Source organism: Oncorhynchus mykiss, chromosome 5 (genome assembly GCF_057628025.1).
Source record: "Oncorhynchus mykiss isolate SJ-2025 chromosome 5, ASM5762802v1, whole genome shotgun sequence".
NCBI classification, from domain to species: Eukaryota; Metazoa; Chordata; class Actinopteri; order Salmoniformes; family Salmonidae; genus Oncorhynchus; species Oncorhynchus mykiss.
In genome coordinates, this window is record NC_143026.1 from 62,439,015 (window position 1) to 62,457,051 (window position 18,037).

General features: G+C 41.5%; 2 protein-coding genes across 2 annotated transcripts; one reads left to right on the top strand and one right to left on the bottom strand.

The window, feature by feature from the left end:
• The first annotated feature begins 5,221 nt into the window (after positions 1-5,221).
• On the top strand, positions 5,222-8,333 carry LOC110524234 (ras-related protein Rab-11B). Its single transcript, XM_021603693.3, has 5 exons — positions 5,222-5,457; positions 6,786-6,981; positions 7,156-7,349; positions 7,450-7,530; positions 7,663-8,333. The coding sequence occupies exons 1-5, from the start codon at positions 5,418-5,420 to the stop codon at positions 7,803-7,805; spliced, it is 654 nt and encodes a 217-aa protein (XP_021459368.1). The 5' UTR covers positions 5,222-5,417; the 3' UTR covers positions 7,806-8,333.
• Positions 8,334-9,935: 1,602 nt separating this feature from the next.
• On the bottom strand, positions 9,936-17,015 carry LOC110524231 (E3 ubiquitin-protein ligase MARCHF2). The gene is made up of 6 exons (XM_021603691.3): positions 16,668-17,015; positions 15,024-15,276; positions 14,548-14,743; positions 13,767-13,976; positions 13,076-13,242; positions 9,936-12,686 (listed from the first exon to the last, which is right to left on the bottom strand). Exons 2-5 carry the CDS (start codon positions 15,197-15,199, stop codon positions 13,084-13,086), a joined length of 741 nt encoding a protein of 246 aa, XP_021459366.2. The 5' UTR covers positions 15,200-15,276; positions 16,668-17,015; the 3' UTR covers positions 9,936-12,686; positions 13,076-13,083.
• Between the last annotated feature and the right edge of the window lie 1,022 nt (positions 17,016-18,037).

Genomic DNA, 18,037 nt, shown 5'->3' on the forward strand with positions numbered 1-18,037 from the left:
GCCTTCTCAGAAGAGTGGAGGCTGTTATAAGAGGGGGAGCAACTCCATATTCATTCCCATGATTTTGGAATGAGATTTTCGACTAGCAGGTGTCCACAAACATTTGGTCATGTGGTTACCTCAGTGATCACATTGCATACAGCTCCCCGTCCAGGCACTGTTGCTGTGCGTTGCACTAACTAGCCTGCCTCGCTAGCATTATCAAATGATAACGTTACATAACCAGAAGTATTTAGACAATACACAATATGAGCTATGACCTAACTACGTTGTAATGAGGAGGCTAACGTAAGCGAGCCTACCTTGCTTTATCAAAAGATAGCTGCCTACATAACCAGCAATAACGTTATCTAACGTCATTAGCTAAGTTACAGTGCATTCTGAAAGCATTCAGACCTCTTTACTTTTTCCATATTTTGTTACCTTACTGCCTTATTCTAAAATGGATTCAAAAATTTAAAAAAAAACTCATCAATCCACACACAATACCTCATAATGCCACAGTGAAAACAGGATTTTAGACATTTTTGAGACTTTTTGAAAAGATCTGCGGAGAAGAATGGGAGAAACTCCCCAAATACAGGTGTGAAAATCTTGTAGCGTCATACCCAATAAGACCCAAGGCTGTAATCACAGCCAAAGGTGCTTCAAACAACGTACTGAGGTCTGAATATTTATGTAAATGTGATATTTCAGTTTTTTATTTTTAATACATTTGCAAAAAATGCATCTTTTTTTTGCTTTGTCATTATGGGGTATTGTGTGTAGATTGAGGGGGGAGGGGGGGGGGAGAGATTTAATACATTTTAGAATAAGGCTGCAACCTAACAAAATGTGGAAAAAGTCAAGGAGTCTGAACACTTTCCGAATGCACTGTATGCTTAGTTTAATACACTGAAAACAAACTTAAAGATACCAAAAACGTATTTAGTCCAATCAATGTTGCTAAATCTCCTACTAGACTATATACAATCTGATGCTGTCTGGAAAGAAATAGAATGACATGTTGCCAGCCTAGCATTTGATTAATTGATGCTAGCAAGCATTTTGCTTCCCTTGATAATTTTTTTTACAAGATAATTAACCAATCAGCATTGAGCTGAGCTCAACTCTGGTTTGTCCTGGCGCAGCAAAACACTCCCCAAGGGAGGCCGGTTTGGATTTTACTTCACAGTAATCAAATCACATCCTAAGCTAAACGTCATTATTGTCAGACAAATGTGACTGTTTCTGGTCTGCTTGTGTTGATGTCCTGCAGTTGCTAGCTTGCTAAATCAGCCCTTTCCTAAGCCATGAATGAAGATGTGGATTTGGACTTGTGGTTTGGACTGAATTCTCTGTACAGGCCAATGATTGTGAAAGAGATTCTGATCTAACCATAAATTCCTATATTGTGCTACATGCCTGAGACGATTGAAGTCACGTGCACAAGTACAGTGACATTTCTTTCTTGCTTGCTCTTCCCCAACAATGCAGTAATCAATATCAGTAGCAGTGGTGGAAATCGTACCCAATTGTCATAGTTGAGTAAAAGTACAGCTACCTTAATAGAAAATGAGTAAAAGTAAAAGTCATCCAGTAAAATACTACTTGAGTAAAAGTCTAAAAGTATTTGGTTTTAAATCTACCTAAGTATCAAAAGTAAATGTAATTGCTAAAATCTACAGTGCCTTGCGAAAGTATTCGGCCCCCTTGAACTTTGCGACCTTTTGCCACATTTCAGGCTTCAAACATAAAGATATAAAACTGTATTTTTTTGTGAAGAATCAACAACAAGTGGGACACAATCATGAAGTGGAACGACATTTATTGGATATTTCAAACTTTTTTAACAAATCAAAAACTGAAAAATTAGGTGTGCAAAATTATTCAGCCCCTTTACTTTCAGTGCAGCAAACTCTCTCCAGAAGTTCAGTGAGGATCTCTGAATGATCCAATGTTGACTTAAATGACTAATGATGATAAATACAATCCACCTGTGTGTAATCAAGTCTCTGTATAAATGCACCTGCACTGTGATAGTCTCAGAGGTCCGTTAAAAGCGCAGAGAGCATCATGAAGAACAAGGAACACACCAGGCAGGTCCGAGATACTGTTGTGAAGAAGTTTAAAGCCGGATTTGGATACAAAAAGATTTCCCAAGCTTTAAACATCCCAAGGAGCACTGTGCAAGCGATAATATTGAAATGGAAGGAGTATCAGACCACTGCAAATCTACCAAGACCTGGCCGTCCCTCTAAACTTTCAGCTCATACAAGGAGAAGACTGATCAGAGATGCAGCCAAGAGGCCCATGATCACTCTGGATGAACTGCAGAGCTCTACATCTGAGGTGGGAGACTCTGTCCATAGGACAACAATCAGTCGTATATTGCACAAATCTGGCCTTTATGGAAGAGTGGCAAGAAGAAAGCCATTTCTTAAAGATATCCATAAAAAGTGTCGTTTAAAGTTTGCCACAAGCCACCTGGGAGACACACCAAACATGTGGAAGAAGGTGCTCTGGTCAGATGAAACCAAAATTGAACTTTTTGGCAACAATGCAAAACGTTATGTTTGGCGTAAAAGCAGCACAGCTCATCACCCTGAACACACTATCCCCACTGTCAAACATGGTGGTGGCAGCATCATGGTTTGGGCCTGCTTTTCTTCAGCAGGGACAGGGAAGATGGTTAAAATTGATGGGAAGATGGATGGAGCCAAATACAGGACCATTCTGGAAGAAAACCTGATGGAGTCTGCAAAAGACCTGAGACTGGGACGGAGATTTGTCTTCCAACAAGACAATGATCCAAAACATAAAGCAAAATCTACAATGGAATGGTTCAAAAATAAATATATCCAGGTGTTATATATCCAGACCTGAATCCAATCGAGAATCTGTGGAAAGAACTGAAAACTGCTGTTCACAAATGCTCTCCATCCAACCTCACTGAGCTCGAGCTGTTTTGCAAGGAGGAATGGGAAAAAATTTCAGTCTCTCGATGTGCAAAACTGATAGAGACATACCCCAAGCGACTTACAGCTGTAATCGCAGCAAAAGGTGGCGCTACAAAGTATTAACTTAAGGGGGCTGAATAATTTTGTACGCCCAATTTTTCAGTTTTTGATTTGTTAAAAAAGTTTGAAATATCCAATAAATGTCGTTCCACTTCATGATTGTGTCCCACTTGTTGTTGATTCTTCACAAAAAAATACAGTTTTATATCTTTATGTTTGAAGCCTGAAATGTGGCAAAAGGTCGCAAAGTTCAAGGGGGCCGAGTACTTTCGCAAGGCACTGTACCTAAGTATCAAAAGTAAATGTAATTGCTAAAATCTATTTAAGTATCAAAAGTAAAAGTAGAAATCAAATTCCTTAAATTAAGCAAACCAGACGGCACCATTTTCTTGTTTTTTTTTAATTTACGGAGAGCCAGGGGAACACTCCAACACTCAGACATCACTTACAAAGGAAGCATTTGTGTTTCATGAGTCAGATTGGAGGCAGTAGGGATGACCAGGGATGGTCTCCTGATAAGTGTGTGAATTGGACAATTTTTCTGCCCGGCTAAGCATTCAAAATGTAAGAAGTACTTTTGGGTGTCAGGGAAAATGTATGTCATAAAAAGTACATTATTTTCTTTAGGAATGCAGTGAAGTAAAAGCAAAAGACCTTAGTGATCACTGTTTTACAGCCTGTGTTCATAATGGCTGCTCAGTGAAACGACCTGTCCTGATTTGTCATAAACGCTTGCTAAAAAACTTTAATGAGCAAGCCTTCCTTCATGAACTGGCCTCTGTAAAATGGTTTAGAATCAGCTTGATTCCTCTGTCGAAGAAGCTTGGACCTTCTTTTTTGAAATGTTCAGTGGTATTGTTAACAAATACGCCCCCATAAAGAAAATTAGAATTAAAAACAGGTTCCGCCCCTGGTTCGACCGTGACCTTGCAGAGTTAATCCACCTCAAGAATTGCATTTGACGAAAGGCTCGGCACATGCACACTCAGACCATTCCATTCTTGTGGGCCGCCTAAGGAACTACCTCTTTCAAAGAGTGCAGTGTATGAAGTCAGAAAATCTCCTGTCTCAGCCACTGCTCAATCCTAGGCCACACGCTCTTCTCAATTTACATTAACAACACAGGCAGTAGGAAGTAGGACTGCTCAGGCAGTAGGAAGCTCCATTTATATGCAGATGATACAGTCTTATACTCAGCTGGCCCCTCCATGGATTTTGTGTTAAATTCTCTTCTACAACAAAGCTTTCTTAGTGTCCAACAAGCTTTCTCTACCCTTGACCTTGTTATGAACACCTCCAAAACATTGCCCAATAATGTTTGTACCATGTTTTTGTGCTGCTACCATGTTGTGTTGCTACCATGCTGTGTTGCTGCCTTGTTATGTTGTTATCTTAGGTCTTTCTTTATGTATTGTTGTGTCTCTCTTGTTGTGATGTGTGTTTTGTCCTAAATTTATATTCTATTTTTTTTTTCAATCCAAGGCCCGTCCCGCAGGTATCCTTTTGCCTTTTGGTAGGCCGTTATTGTAAATAAGAATTTGTTCTTATCTGACTTGCCTAGTTAAATAAACAATTATATTTAAAAAATAGGGTTAAGGGGAATAGTGTGTCCCCACAAGGTTAGTTGTACGTGAGTGTGTGTGTGTGTGTGAGTGAGTGCATAGAGTGAGTGTGCATAGAAGGGTCAATGCAGATAGTCATTGTAGCCATTGTGTTAGCTATTTAGCAGTCTTATGGCTTTGGGATAGAAGCTGTTCAGATGGCTGTTGGTGTCAGACTTGATGCTCAGGTACAGCTTGCCGTTCATAAGCGACGGTGAACAGTCGATGGCTTGAGTGGCTGAAATCTTTAACAATTTTCTGGGCCAATCTTTCACACAGCCTGATATAGAGGTCCTGGATGGCAGGGAGCTCGGCCCCAGTGATGTACTAGGCTGTCCGCACCACCCTCTGTAGCGCCATGCGATCGAGACCGGTGCAGTTGCCATAATAAGTAATGCTGCAGCCAGTCAAGATGCTCTCAATGGTGCAGCTGTAGAACTTCTTAAGGATTTGAGTAGACCCTTGATAAAGTATAATTTGACAGGAGTCATCAGAATAAAAAAGAAGCCTCATTCTTAACCACCAACTGTATATATTATCACTGATATAGCCTAGCTATGTAGGCCTATTACTACTGTAATGGAATGCCATGAACATAGTAGTACAGTTTACATTGGCGCCAGTGAACTCCTCCCCTTCTACAGAGCCAGGAAGATCCCCTCTTCCTGCGTTCGGTTGGAGACTGACAGCCAAGGCATTGTCTCGCTCATTGGGATACAGGGAAAAAAAAGGGACGAGCAAACACTACAACCAACAGCTGAAACGCTAGACCAGGAATATATCGCAATTAAATTGGAGTCAATACGATTCTAAAGACATGGGTAACAGAGATGATGAGTACGATTTCTTGTTCAAAGGTAAACTAACTGTCATCCATTTCTACCCACCTAGCTGTAGCTAGCTGCCTTTTGTGGTAGCTACAACAAATATAATTTGTCTGATTTTGTCAATTACGTAGGTGCCGTTAGAGGTAGCACCCACAATGTATTTTATTATAACAGATTGTTTTAGAATGTCCAGATAGATTTAGCAAGCCTCCATCTGATCTGGTGGCTTGCTAATTCTTAGTTTGTCGCATTGTGTTGACAAATGCACAGCTCTAACTTGTCTAACGACAGAGGTTTTCTCAGGTCTCGTTCCTTTATAACACCATCATCATACTCAAAAGGTGCTGGCCAGCAACATGCAGATTTCTAAAAATACAAATCATAGCTAGGATTCTTTTCACAAAGTGTACCAAAGGTCAAACCTGAAATGGGTGATTCATTAAGTCATTGTAATTTTTTATTCGTTGTATATGTAACTTATAGGTAATAACCATACAGAATATGCATAATAGAAATACTGTTATATTTGTTCATCCCATAAACAGTTTGCTTACATTATGTGACTGACAGTATGCGATGAAGCTGAACATGACCATCCCTGATAACAGACTGCCCATTTAATTGTATCAGACAAGAATGGGATAATGAGCAGGAAGGAAGTCCCCGGCACAAGAAACCACATTTGTCAAAATCTTACAGATACCCATTTATTACCCTACTGATGAGTTACTGTTAGATGTTTCAATCCCACAGAAGCACACCACATCTGTTATCAATCTAGTGTAGTATACAGCAATATTCAAAATGATACATTCCAAATGACACTTAAAACATGATAATATAAAATGTGATATAAAAGGGACAGAGTGAGAACAGAGGATTTCCAATGGATTCAGTGGGCGAATCACTGGAGAAGACAGGAAAGGAAGAGAGGCCCTCTGAAAGTGTCAACTCAGGTTTCCCAGTAGGAACAGGTTCTCAGCTTCCTGCAGCATGACTTCAGAATGACAAAGTTCACAACGTTTTCCTCCACTAAAGAGACAGAGCAGCGCTTTATACTCATTTAACCACTTTATTTCTATTAAGAATGCTTTTCTGTTGTTTTCGTCATCTTGGCAAGGCCATGCAAACAGCAGTATTCAATCAATGAACATATTGTCTTTCCAAAGCATTTAAAGAAGTCAGACATGCACAGATCCATTTGATTATAACCATTTTCTTAAGTAATCCACTTGGTCTACTTGGTTTGGTAATTGGTTTACTGTATATGATCTATTATGTGGTCTAACATTTTCCACTGTACTGAACATACAGCAGCAGCCTGTCATTTCGGTATTAAATGTGTGTTTTGTTGCCAGTGGTGCTGATCGGAGACTCTGGTGTGGGGAAGAGTAACCTACTGTCCCGTTTCACACGGAATGAGTTCAACCTGGAGAGCAAAAGCACCATCGGTGTGGAATTCGCCACCCGCAGCATCCAGGTGGACGGCAAGATGATAAAGGCCCAGATCTGGGATACAGCTGGACAGGAGCGCTACAGAGCCATCACCTCAGCGTGAGTGGAGGAGGGAGCTCACTGCTCAATAATATTAAGGACGCTCGTCTTGCTGTAACCTGCCCTTTATGGAACTAGCATACTTTGATAGTACTGAAACCATTTTGTGAAATCTTTCTCTATCTTAGTCTCACAACCTATAACCTCCTATCCTCCCTGCTCTGTTCCAATCAGGTACTACCGGGGGGCGGTGGGGGCTCTCCTAGTGTACGACATTGCCAAGCATCTAACCTATGAAAACGTGGAGCGCTGGCTGAAGGAGCTGAGGGATCATGCTGATAACAACATCGTCATCATGCTGGTGGGCAACAAGAGTGACCTGCGCCACCTCAGGGCAGTGCCCACAGACGAGGCTCGCGCCTTCGCAGGTAAACTACAAAAACACTAGAGTAGATGACAGCTCACTCTGGGGACAAAGAAGACACCCCTGTTTGTCTCAACTCAATCTTTTCTCTTTTTCTCCCTCAGAAAAGAATACGCTATCATTTATTGAGACCTCAGCTTTGGACTCCACTAATGTAGAAGAGGCGTTCAAGAACATCCTCACAGGTAATGGGCAGGGGCCACTACACAAGGCTATTTACATTAGTTAGTTTCAAGTCAAATTGTTTGATTTCTTACACATGAATGGAATGGCATATTTAATAATGAGTAACTGATTTATTTGTATTTTCTCCACAGAAATCCACCGAATCGTATCACAGAAGCAGATAGCTGACAGATCAGCACATGACGAGTCTCCAGGCAACAATGTAGTGGACATCAGTGTCCCCCCCACCACTGATGGGCAGAAAAACAAACTACCGTGCTGCCAAAGCCTGTGACCCTCAGCACTCCTCTGACCCCCTTTCCCCAACCCCCCTCCACTTCCACCATCACACTCTTATCCTGTACCGCCCATTCTGTCTTTGTTACCATATGTGGCGACGCCCTACTCTCCCCTCCCCTGTATACAAAACTTACTTTTTATTACTTGTGAACTCACATATGCTCTTCTGCCATTATTGTGAAACTTTAAAAAGCCTTCCTGTCACTTTTTCAGTTATTCATGGGTTCAACATTGAGGTTCCTGCAGTGTAGCAACAGGACAGTTGTCTGTGAAATGGGATGAGCTGGATTTGAAGTGCTGTAGTGTTTTGGACTCTTGAGATTTGAACAATGACCACTAGATGGTGCTGTGTATATAGCCACTCACAGTTTCTCTCGAATAAGGCAGTATTATTACATTGGTATATGCATTTCGTCCAGAAAATACCTTCATTGTATATTTATTCAAATGTATGTCTCACCTTTTCATTGTTTTCTTTTCAATAAGCACTGTAAGACTTTACAATAAACTCAATGACAAAGTAGTACGTAAGTCATTCATTTATCTGTAACATGTGCAACCCTTATCAGTGCGCTGTACAGTACTGGAATTCAAAATGCTCAACTTCAGATGTATGTGGGTAGACTATGTGAGCGGTCTTGTCCTGTGTGTCTGTCTGTCCTTATGGAGGCTTGCTGTTGTAGAGGCAGGGGTCTACAGGAGGTTGTTTCTGTTTCCTCCAGGCCCAGTCCTGTTCCTCTGATCTAGGACAGCTTCACACCCCATTAGAGATATCCCAGTGGTGTCAAGCATGATGCTACAGCAGCATATGAAAAATATTAGACCCGTGTCTATTCTAAGCCCCTTTTAGGCCTATCTGCCAGGCATTGCATGGGAGGGAGATCCAGGAACTGACTGTTCACAGGGATTCAATTCAACATTTCATCAGTTGTTGACCTCTGTGTAAGCCAGTAGTGGAAAACAGAATTGAATTATTGAATGACATGACCCTCTCATCATTGGCGGTCTATTTTCGGAGGATGGATTAGAAAAGAGCCTTAGATGGAGATTAGTTTAATATACTGAACAAAAATATAAATGCAACGTGCAACAATTTCACTATGTTACATATCATATAAGGAAATCAGTCAATTGAAATAAATTCATTAGGCCCTAATCTATGGTTTTCACATGACTGGGCATGAGAGCAGCCATGGATGGGCCTGGGAGGGCATAGGCCCAAGCCAAGCCAATCAGAATTGGTTTTCCCCCACAAAAGTGCCTTATTACAGACAGAAATACTCCCGTTTCATTAGCTGTCTGGGTGGCTGGTCTCAGATGATCCCGCAGGAGACCGGATGTGGATGTCCTTGGCTGACGTAGCTGAACGTGGTCTACGATTGTAAGGCCGGTTGGACATACTGCCAAATTCTCTAAAATGACGTTGGAGGCGGCTTATGGTAGAGAAATTAACATTAAATTCTGACAACAGCTCTGGTGGACATTCCCGCAGTCCAATTGCATGCCCCTTCAAAACTTGAGACATCTGTGTTGTGTGACAAAACTGTACATTTTAGAGTGGCCGTTTATTGTTCCCAGCACAAGTTGCACCTGCGTAATGATGCTGTTTAATCAGCTTCTTGATATGCCACACCTGTCAGGTGGATCAATTATCTTGGCAAAGGAGAAATGCTTTTTGTGCATTTGTGGATTTTGTATTTCAGTTCATGAAACCAACACTTTACATGTTTATATTTCTGTTCAGTGTAAGTTTAGACTGTAACTAGTAAGTGAACAAACTTTAACACATGACATGGGACATTTTGTTGATATGTTGACCCTCTTGTTGAACTGAGAGTGACTGGAAACCAGACCACTGGATACCAAACAAATTCTACATTTTCCATGTGAACAAAAAGTGCAAAACCCCTATCAAGAGTAATGTGACCTAGGATAGTCCACACAATACTTGCATGAATGTGATCAAGGAAGATGACAGTTCAACCAACATTTTGCAAACAATTCCATTTTGGACTGAATGTGTTAACTGATGCAGATACCCGTAAAGTCGGAAATAACATCAAATAAGAGGCCTGTGTAGTACATGCAAGTGTCCACATCATTAAGAAGACAAAGGAGTCATTGATGTTTATCCATTCTGTTGCTTCATTTTTAAATTAGCTTTGCACACTTTTCTTGGCTGATTGCAAGCACCAACATATATTGGTGAAGACATCTTTCTTTTTTACATTGCACAACATAAACATGTTTTGAAATACTATAGTGTAAGATTGATACAAATCCTGTGCTTAATGAATAATTGAAACAAAATTACAAATGATACACATGAATATATTAAAAACTGTGGTAAAATGAACACGAGATTAAAACATTAACAAAAACAAGTCTACAAAGCTGGTATGTTGCTCCTTTTACAAACGAGCATGACAATGCCCTGGACCCTTGGTTTCATCTTCCAATCAAAAACGAAATCAGAGGAGCAATATCCAAACACCAGAAACTGGGAAAATTGTACAATATCACTTTATCACTTTATCACTTTTTAAATCCCTTTCAAAGTCTGTATTGGGAGATGATATAAACAAACACACTGTATTCATTTCCATTATAGTTTTGTGAAAGTGCCGTTTGATATACTGGTATAAAACACAAGAATCAATGCTTCTTTGGAGAGAAGGAACTGTTTGAATTAGCGGTTATAACACTGGAGTTTAATGTCTCTGAGCATATTGTAGGCAACTCAAGACTCGCATAGAAAAATCCAACATCCTATCGTGACCTTCTCAGCCTGCACAAGTGAGCCAACTGCTATGATCCTTCACATGCACTTACTTCTGCATTATATTTCTGCTTTCATTACGTATTGTTAAGGTTATAGGTAAGAATTGCATTGTAAAGTGATCAAATTGCACACTTGCTGTAACTACACCCTACATTGCAAAGTCTCCATAGCTCCCAACACGTCAGCTGGAGGCGAACTCACCAATCAGAGACAGCATGTGACACGGGCAGTGGCCCATCGCTGACGACACAGATAAGAACTCTCTCCACCCTGAAAGATCTTCAACACGGTTCCACCCCACCACACACGCAGGAAAATAACCTCATACTAAGCTCTAGTATTACTATTGCACAATGTTATCTACCCTTTAACACCAGATGAGGATTCCTTCAGAGTGACAATCGCCACTTCACAACAACAAAAACATTTCCATTTTCAGAATGGGTCTCCCAACAGAACACTACACGGAACTGGGCTGACTAGTGTCATGCGGAGGATGACTTCCTACTTTGTTTACTGTAGATCACCATTTTCCCCCCCAAGTTTAATCTGATTTTCAGAATGCCACTCCCACAACCAGGGTTCTTACAGCTGCATAAATAAACATTTCCAGTGCATAGCTGTTCCACCGCAAAGCCCTTCAGGTGATCAACCCGGAAGAGTTGAACCTGCCCCTACAGATGAGCAATAGATAGGAGCATGATTGCTATGAAGGGGTTGAAACAAATTCAACTATCATAGAAAATACAAAAGAGTGACAGATCTAGGCCTAGGTTTTTGGCTTCTGTGCACCATAACGTGAGCTTCCCCTACTGAGGAGGATATTTGCATTAATCCTCCTCTCTTTAGGCCTGTTAACAGCTTTTAAGATTCAGGGTCAATACTTGTATGGTCAACCAAGGACACTATGATTAACAATACATACAAATACATATAGAAATATGTGGAAATTAAGCGTCGCTAAGACAGAGGGACGTCTGAAAGAACCATACAGTGTACAGGGAAGAAATCAAATGCACAAGACCCACACAAAGACCTATGCTGTTTTTGCACATCTCTCCCTCTCATCCAGAGGTCACCTCATATGTTTTAAAGCTGTGGTAGATGGAGAACAACAAAACCCATAACAGTCTAGAACCAGACACTGGGTTCTACTGTCAAGGTACAGTCTGTAGGTACGTATGAGTGTAAGGCGTCAGAGTCTGGTCAACTGCATATCGGAGGGAATAGGAACTTCCACAAAACCCGAAGTAACATCAACCAACCAATCTACGCTCTTTCTGGATGTGATTACTAGCTATTGTTACGTGACTACACAAAAAAGAAAACACACCAATACAAAAAAACACCAACTAAAAGCTTTTCATTGGAATCTCGTCATAGGAGAGCAATGTACTGTTGATTTCCTGTAAGTCTGACCTTGACCATGCGATACTGGAAAGGTAAGCCTTACTTTCCCTAAACCACAAAAAGTTTGAACTTCATGTTTGTGGAATACACATTTCCATAAAGGCTTTTCATCATCAGTGGCATCTAGACCTACTGTACATAGATCAGCTCACTCTATTTGCACATTTTTTTCGATTAAGTGCTGATAGTATGAGACCTCTATACTCCCAGGGAGGAAACCTTGACCAAAATACAAACTAGCAACACTAAATCAAAGGAAGCTCGACCAACCGATCTTTCAATCCCCCAATGTAAAAAAACAAAAAACAATCCCCCCCCCCCCAACAAAAAATAAACAGTGCATCACATGCATGCAAAACTGTGCGTGTTGGGAGCAGTCTCCTCACATACTGCGAGAACAACCGCATCCACAGTGTTTTATTGCACAATCTCCATCTTCACGAACAACATTCCTGCTCACACCAAGGGGAAAACAGATGGGAGGTAAATTGAAGGGAGTCAACTGAATTGCGTATTAAAATGGCATGAGCATATATAATCCCCAGTGGAATAGCCTGTGGCTGGTGAACCGGAGTCAAAACTTCTCACTTCTGCACTCAGTGGTTAGGGAATCAACTGCCGGATGAATCGCCTTAGATCAGCATCAACGATCCATGCCTCACTTTTATAGTCGGAGGTGGAGAACTGAAAATAAAGAGAGTAAATGTTCACTTAAACGCTAGGGTTTGGTTTTTACAGCTTCAGCAGCCATCTCCACTGAGCATCAGTCCAATCCTTTCTCATCTTCTTGCAGGGCCCAGTGGAGTACCCTCCAATCAACTGCCCATTTCCAAACCTTCACAAAACACTATACTGCACGGTACTCAATGACCTCTATCATGCTGCTTTCTTTACCTGATCAATATTTTAAAAAACGCCAGTAGAGGCTATAACACGACTAAGTTAAAAAGAGAGGTGTAAAATGAAGTGCTGATGATGATACACGTAGATAAAAACATCTGCATCCACAAGTGCTTGGGCTCTGGTTGGAGACTTCAGCACACGAAGAAGAACCCCAACATCAATTTTCCCACCTTTCAACTCATACTATGGTCTCGTCAGCTGTCTTTTTCAGCAGCTTCGTGGAGAGCAAGGAATGCTGGCTAGAATGCCCACCCTTCGCGTCTGGAAGGAGCAGGCGTACTTTCTGGTTGGTTCGTCTCCACTCAGAGTAGAGCTGACAGTGGTAGCGGAATGATACCTGCAGGGGAGAAGGGGGTTTGAGGAGGAGAGAAGGGGGTTTGAGGAGGAGAGAAGGGGGTTTGAGGAGGAGAGAAGGGGGTTGAGGAGGAGAGAAGGGGGTTGAGGAGGAGAGAAGGGGGTTGAGGAGGAGAGAAGGGGGTTGAGGGGGAGAGAATATTGATGCTCCTCCAAAGCTAAAAACAAACAAACTGGCAGGCTAAAGGTTTGAGAACTGCTGCCCAAGCACATTCATGAGTTGAAACACATTACAACTGGTAAATACAAAACAGACTCGATCAAAGTCCCTTTCTGTCTTGTAAAGCAAAGTCTTTTAAGAAGCAACAGGCATGACAAAAGACTCATAAAAACAAATCATTCCGCATCAAATTTAAGTGGGACTGTCTTGGACGGTCTTGTTGTCCCACTAAGTATTTAAAGTGTGATTAGTCAAAGACAGGGGACTAGTTTCCCAACCATGATATAGCATGTTGAGACGCTGATCTAAGGTCAGTTCTAGCTGGTCCTAGATGTGGGCCTACTTACCAGAGTCCAGAGGACGTAAATGGTGAAGAGGGCGATGGTGAGGGCGATGAGGCCCACGGCCTCCAGTCTGCTGTTGAAGTGCAGGTGGTCCTGAGCTCCCCTCAGACACAGCCAGCCAGAGATGGCTGCCAGGGGCGTGATGAACAGGAAGCACAGCATGTCACAGAACAACGTGCGCTTCTCGTTCCGAGGGCCCGGGTCCCGCATCCACTGTGAAGACAGAAGAGAGGGGAGAGAAGAAAGAGAAAGAAATAAAGTGTACTGAGCATGCACTACAGGCCCAACATGGTCACTGGAGGACCCACGCTGCTTTTTCTTCTTCTTCAGGGTTTGGTTTATTGAGATACCCATTAGTAGATGAATGGCTAAACTTCCTGGGTTCAAACATCATTCATTACACAAACACATGATGATACATTACAATAAATAAATAACAACAATCCCTAATCCCTCCCTAACTAGATTTCCGTTGACATATTCAGGATTTAATACGCATGAGTAATACACAACTAAGTCAAACTAAGCCAACATTGCTTCATGTTGTTGACCCATGAGCAAGGCCCAAAATTCTAGATCAACACAGAAGTATTGCAGCTACAAGCACAATGTTTCCATTGAGTAATATATGCAAGCAGAAAGAGACAAAGAAGAGTGAATCATGCTCATGTGTTTTGACACAGCATAAGCAGAACCACACACACACTGCAGGCAGAGGAATGCTGACAAAGGCAAAAGCAAGCAGCAGCCACACACACAAGCTAAAGGCATTGACCTTTGTTACCTCTGTGAGGGACCTGGGCTTCCGTTCAATTGTGAACTCTGTGTGGCACAGCTCACAGTAACTGGTGTTGGAGGAGGAGAGCCACTTCTCCAGGCAGCTCTTGTGCACTGTGCCCAGAGTCCCTGTGCAGTCGCAGGGGGACAGGAGGCCCTCGCTGTTGGCCCCCTCATGGCAGATCCGGCAGATTGGCCCATCGCTGGAGGAAACAGAAAGGTCCTGAACAGGATACTTAGACTGGTTTTACTTACTACAGCCTGCCGAATATTACTTGGGCTAACATAACATTTCAGGCTTAACAGCTAAGCAAATTCTCATAAATTCTGAGGCTAACTGTGAGACATCTTTCCGGACACATACTCACAAACACTCTCACAAGTTCCAGATATGACTAGGATTACTACTATAACAGCCTGTTATAAAAGCCCTAAACATCTCATAAATGCTCAGCTCTGAAAGTGAGTTATCAGCCACAGTACCTCTGTGTGCTCACGGGTTTGATGACAGTGGAGAGCAGCCGTCCATCTTTAGCTGTGACCTGGGTGACATACTGTGATCTGCAGTTATCCGACTCCTCCACGCTTTTGGACAGGGCAGCGTTGCCAGTGCATTCACACAGAGAGCCCGGGAGGTGGCAACACTCCCCTGTCGTCATGGTTACACCGTCCAGGGGGTCAGGTGTCAAGGGACTGATGAGGAACAGACTCAGCTCAGAGCAGTTAGGCCCAACAGCTGGAGAGTGATGAGAAGGAGTTAGAACCTCATTCACTTCATACAATACACTTATAGTACTAGTTACTTCACAGAGCTTATTATGAGACAAATAGTGAGATTTAAAATATAATATCATTTTCTTTGACCAACATTATTAGAACACTGAGCTGTATGAGGCCTAAATGATGACAACATGAAAAAGTCTCTTCAAATGTTTTCACAACACTGAGAATTTATATTGTAGTAAATATTAGGGAATAAAATAATTATCTTCTTGTCTGAACTGTAGGCCTATTTGCCCCCAAAATGCAGAGTCCAGTTCAGCTAATTTGGCAAAACACAACACAGCTACTTCTAAAATGCTATCTCTGTATGAGCACAAGGGAGTGACGGCCTATCCCGGCCAAGCTGTCTCCTAGACATCCTCACCCAGATAACTGGCTACTCAGACACTGAATTCATATATCTGTCTGTATGGGATGTCAGCATCTTACAGCTTCTAGGAAATATACTGACATGACCAAATTATAACTTTAGAAAGATAACCATTTAAATGAAAACCTTTGATCAAAGCCACCAAAGCATTCTTATTTGACCCTCAAAATACAATATAGACACCATTATCTATTCAGATATGCTTTTATTTAATCTTTATTTAACTAGGTGAGTCAGTTAAGAACAAATTCTTATTTTACAATGACGGCCTAACCCGGACAAACCCTCCCCTAACCTGGAGGACGCTGGGCCAATTGTGCGCCACCCTCTGAGACTCCCGATCGTGATACGGGATCGAACAAGGGTCTGTAGTGACGCCTCTAGCACAGAAATGCAGTGCCTTAGATCGCTGCGCACACTCCGGAGCCCTCAGATAGCAGAATATCGAAATATCAGGGAGCGGCTAGACATTCCCTGGTCTCTCCAAAATGACAGAGTATCATCAAGTCTACCAATGTGTTGTAACGTTAGATATCAGGAAAACATATATTCTTGATTGTTGGTGATTAATCAATGTGGTTACTGCAAACAAACATAGTTAGAACGCTAGCTAGCTACATCATTCATGCTTGAAGTGTCGAACCCCGACGAGAACACACACACTCAAATACAGACACAAAAACCCGACCGAAGGACACAGCTGGATAATTTGGTCAGCCAGCTGTGTTTAGCTCTAGCTACAGTAGCTAGTGCAGGAAATAATAGCAACCATACTGATTGCTACATGATTATGGCTTAATTGTGTTCACAGTATCGTTCATTTATTAAGCTAATGACTTCTGCTAGGAAAACGGTCTAGTGAGCCAGCTAACTTTATTTTAGCTAACTATAGTAGCTATTTGTTAGCCGCTAACTTAGCTACTTTAACGTTACTAGCTAGCCAGCCGACAGAGACCGTAGAAAAAAATACTCACCGCGTTCCTTCTTTTTTCATTTTAACAGCTGATATGTGGGGTTGTCAATGTATAAAATAGTCCTCTATAGAAACTATCAATGTTGAGAATTGCTTTATTTTCTTTCAGATATCTAGCTAGCTATGCCAGTTCTCGTCTAACTGTCAGACAACAGTAGCACAGAGTTTCTAAACCCAGAGGCGCAACATCGCGAGACTACCGGGAACGCTTGCGAAACAGACCAAGCAGACACATGCTGGGGTTTGGGATTGGAGAAGTCAATGAGCTTGTTCGACATTGCAAGCGACAGCTGACTGACTGATCTACAATCACTTTGCATCAATATTTGTAGATCATCCAGTCAATCACAATTTACCCACAATGCATCATGGATTTGATGCTCTCGAACAAGGACAATATGTCCATGCGATCTGGGATCAGTGAGAGAAGTTAAAATGTATTCCTTAGTTCATTTTCTAGAAATCTAAAGGCACAACCTAGATAAATACATTGACAAACAAAATGTGTGCTTGCTTCTGGTGTTAATTTGCATTATACAAAATAAAGGTGACTCTCTCTCTTTCTTAAAAGTTATTGAACATGTTATTATTACTCCAATCTCGTGAAAGTGACAAACTGACACGTTTTCATTTTCGTCAAACACAACTTTATATTGAAGGAGCGCCTTTGATTTGACGGCATGCACATGCGCAGTTCGGCGCGAGACGGCGGTCAGACCCGATGACGTGTATCTGCGCATGCGCTTAGCTAGCCAAAGTCGCCATGACATCGACCTCAAGTGTGATCCGGGATTTCTATTGGAGAAGCAGTTTATGCCTCACTTCATTATTGGTCAGTGATCTTCATTCTGTACGGTCTTTGACAGTATCCTCCTCCACATACGGACGGCGTTTCCGATCAGCATAGCTAGTCATCTTTCTCACCAACTGGATGTCCACGTTATTTTTTTGTATGTTGGCTGGCATTCAGCTCCCGATTGTTAGGATATAAACATTTTAAACATAGAAACCTGATAGAAATTCAATATCTCACCCATTGGAATGTGAAATAAAACAGATTAAGTTACAGGTATTTTTCCATATGGAAGAAAATCACCTTTATTTTGTATAATGCAAATTAACACCAGAAGCAAGCACACATTTTGTCAATGTATTTATCCACGTTTAATCGTTCACAAATTAAGCGATTTATATTTACATAGTGGATTGCACTTAAAATAAATGAAATATCTGATTAAGAAAAGTTTTTTTTTTCTAAAATAAAATCAACTATTCAGAATGACTGAAATGAATGACTAAAGGTAATCAGGCATAAAGTAAAAGAACAATTCTGACAATATATCAAAGTAGTTGCAATTCACTTAATATCTA

Bases quoted from the DNA above. Each gene is read 5' to 3' on its own strand.
- LOC110524234 (XM_021603693.3), top strand. From the start codon at position 5,418: ATGGGTAACAGAGATGATGAGTACGATTTCTTGTTCAAAG. The intron at 7,350-7,449 runs GTAAACTACAAA...TTTCTCCCTCAG, and splicing joins CGAGGCTCGCGCCTTCGCAG to AAAAGAATACGCTATCATTT. The intron at 7,531-7,662 runs GTAATGGGCAGG...TTTTCTCCACAG, and splicing joins GTTCAAGAACATCCTCACAG to AAATCCACCGAATCGTATCA.
- LOC110524231 (XM_021603691.3), bottom strand. From the start codon at position 15,199: ATGACGACAGGGGAGTGTTGCCACCTCCCGGGCTCTCTGTGTGAATGC. The intron at 14,744-15,023 runs GTACTGTGGCTG...TGTTTCCTCCAG, and splicing joins AAACCCGTGAGCACACAGAG to CGATGGGCCAATCTGCCGGA. The intron at 13,243-13,766 runs GTAAGTAGGCCC...TCTCCCCTGCAG, and splicing joins TTTACGTCCTCTGGACTCTG to GTATCATTCCGCTACCACTG.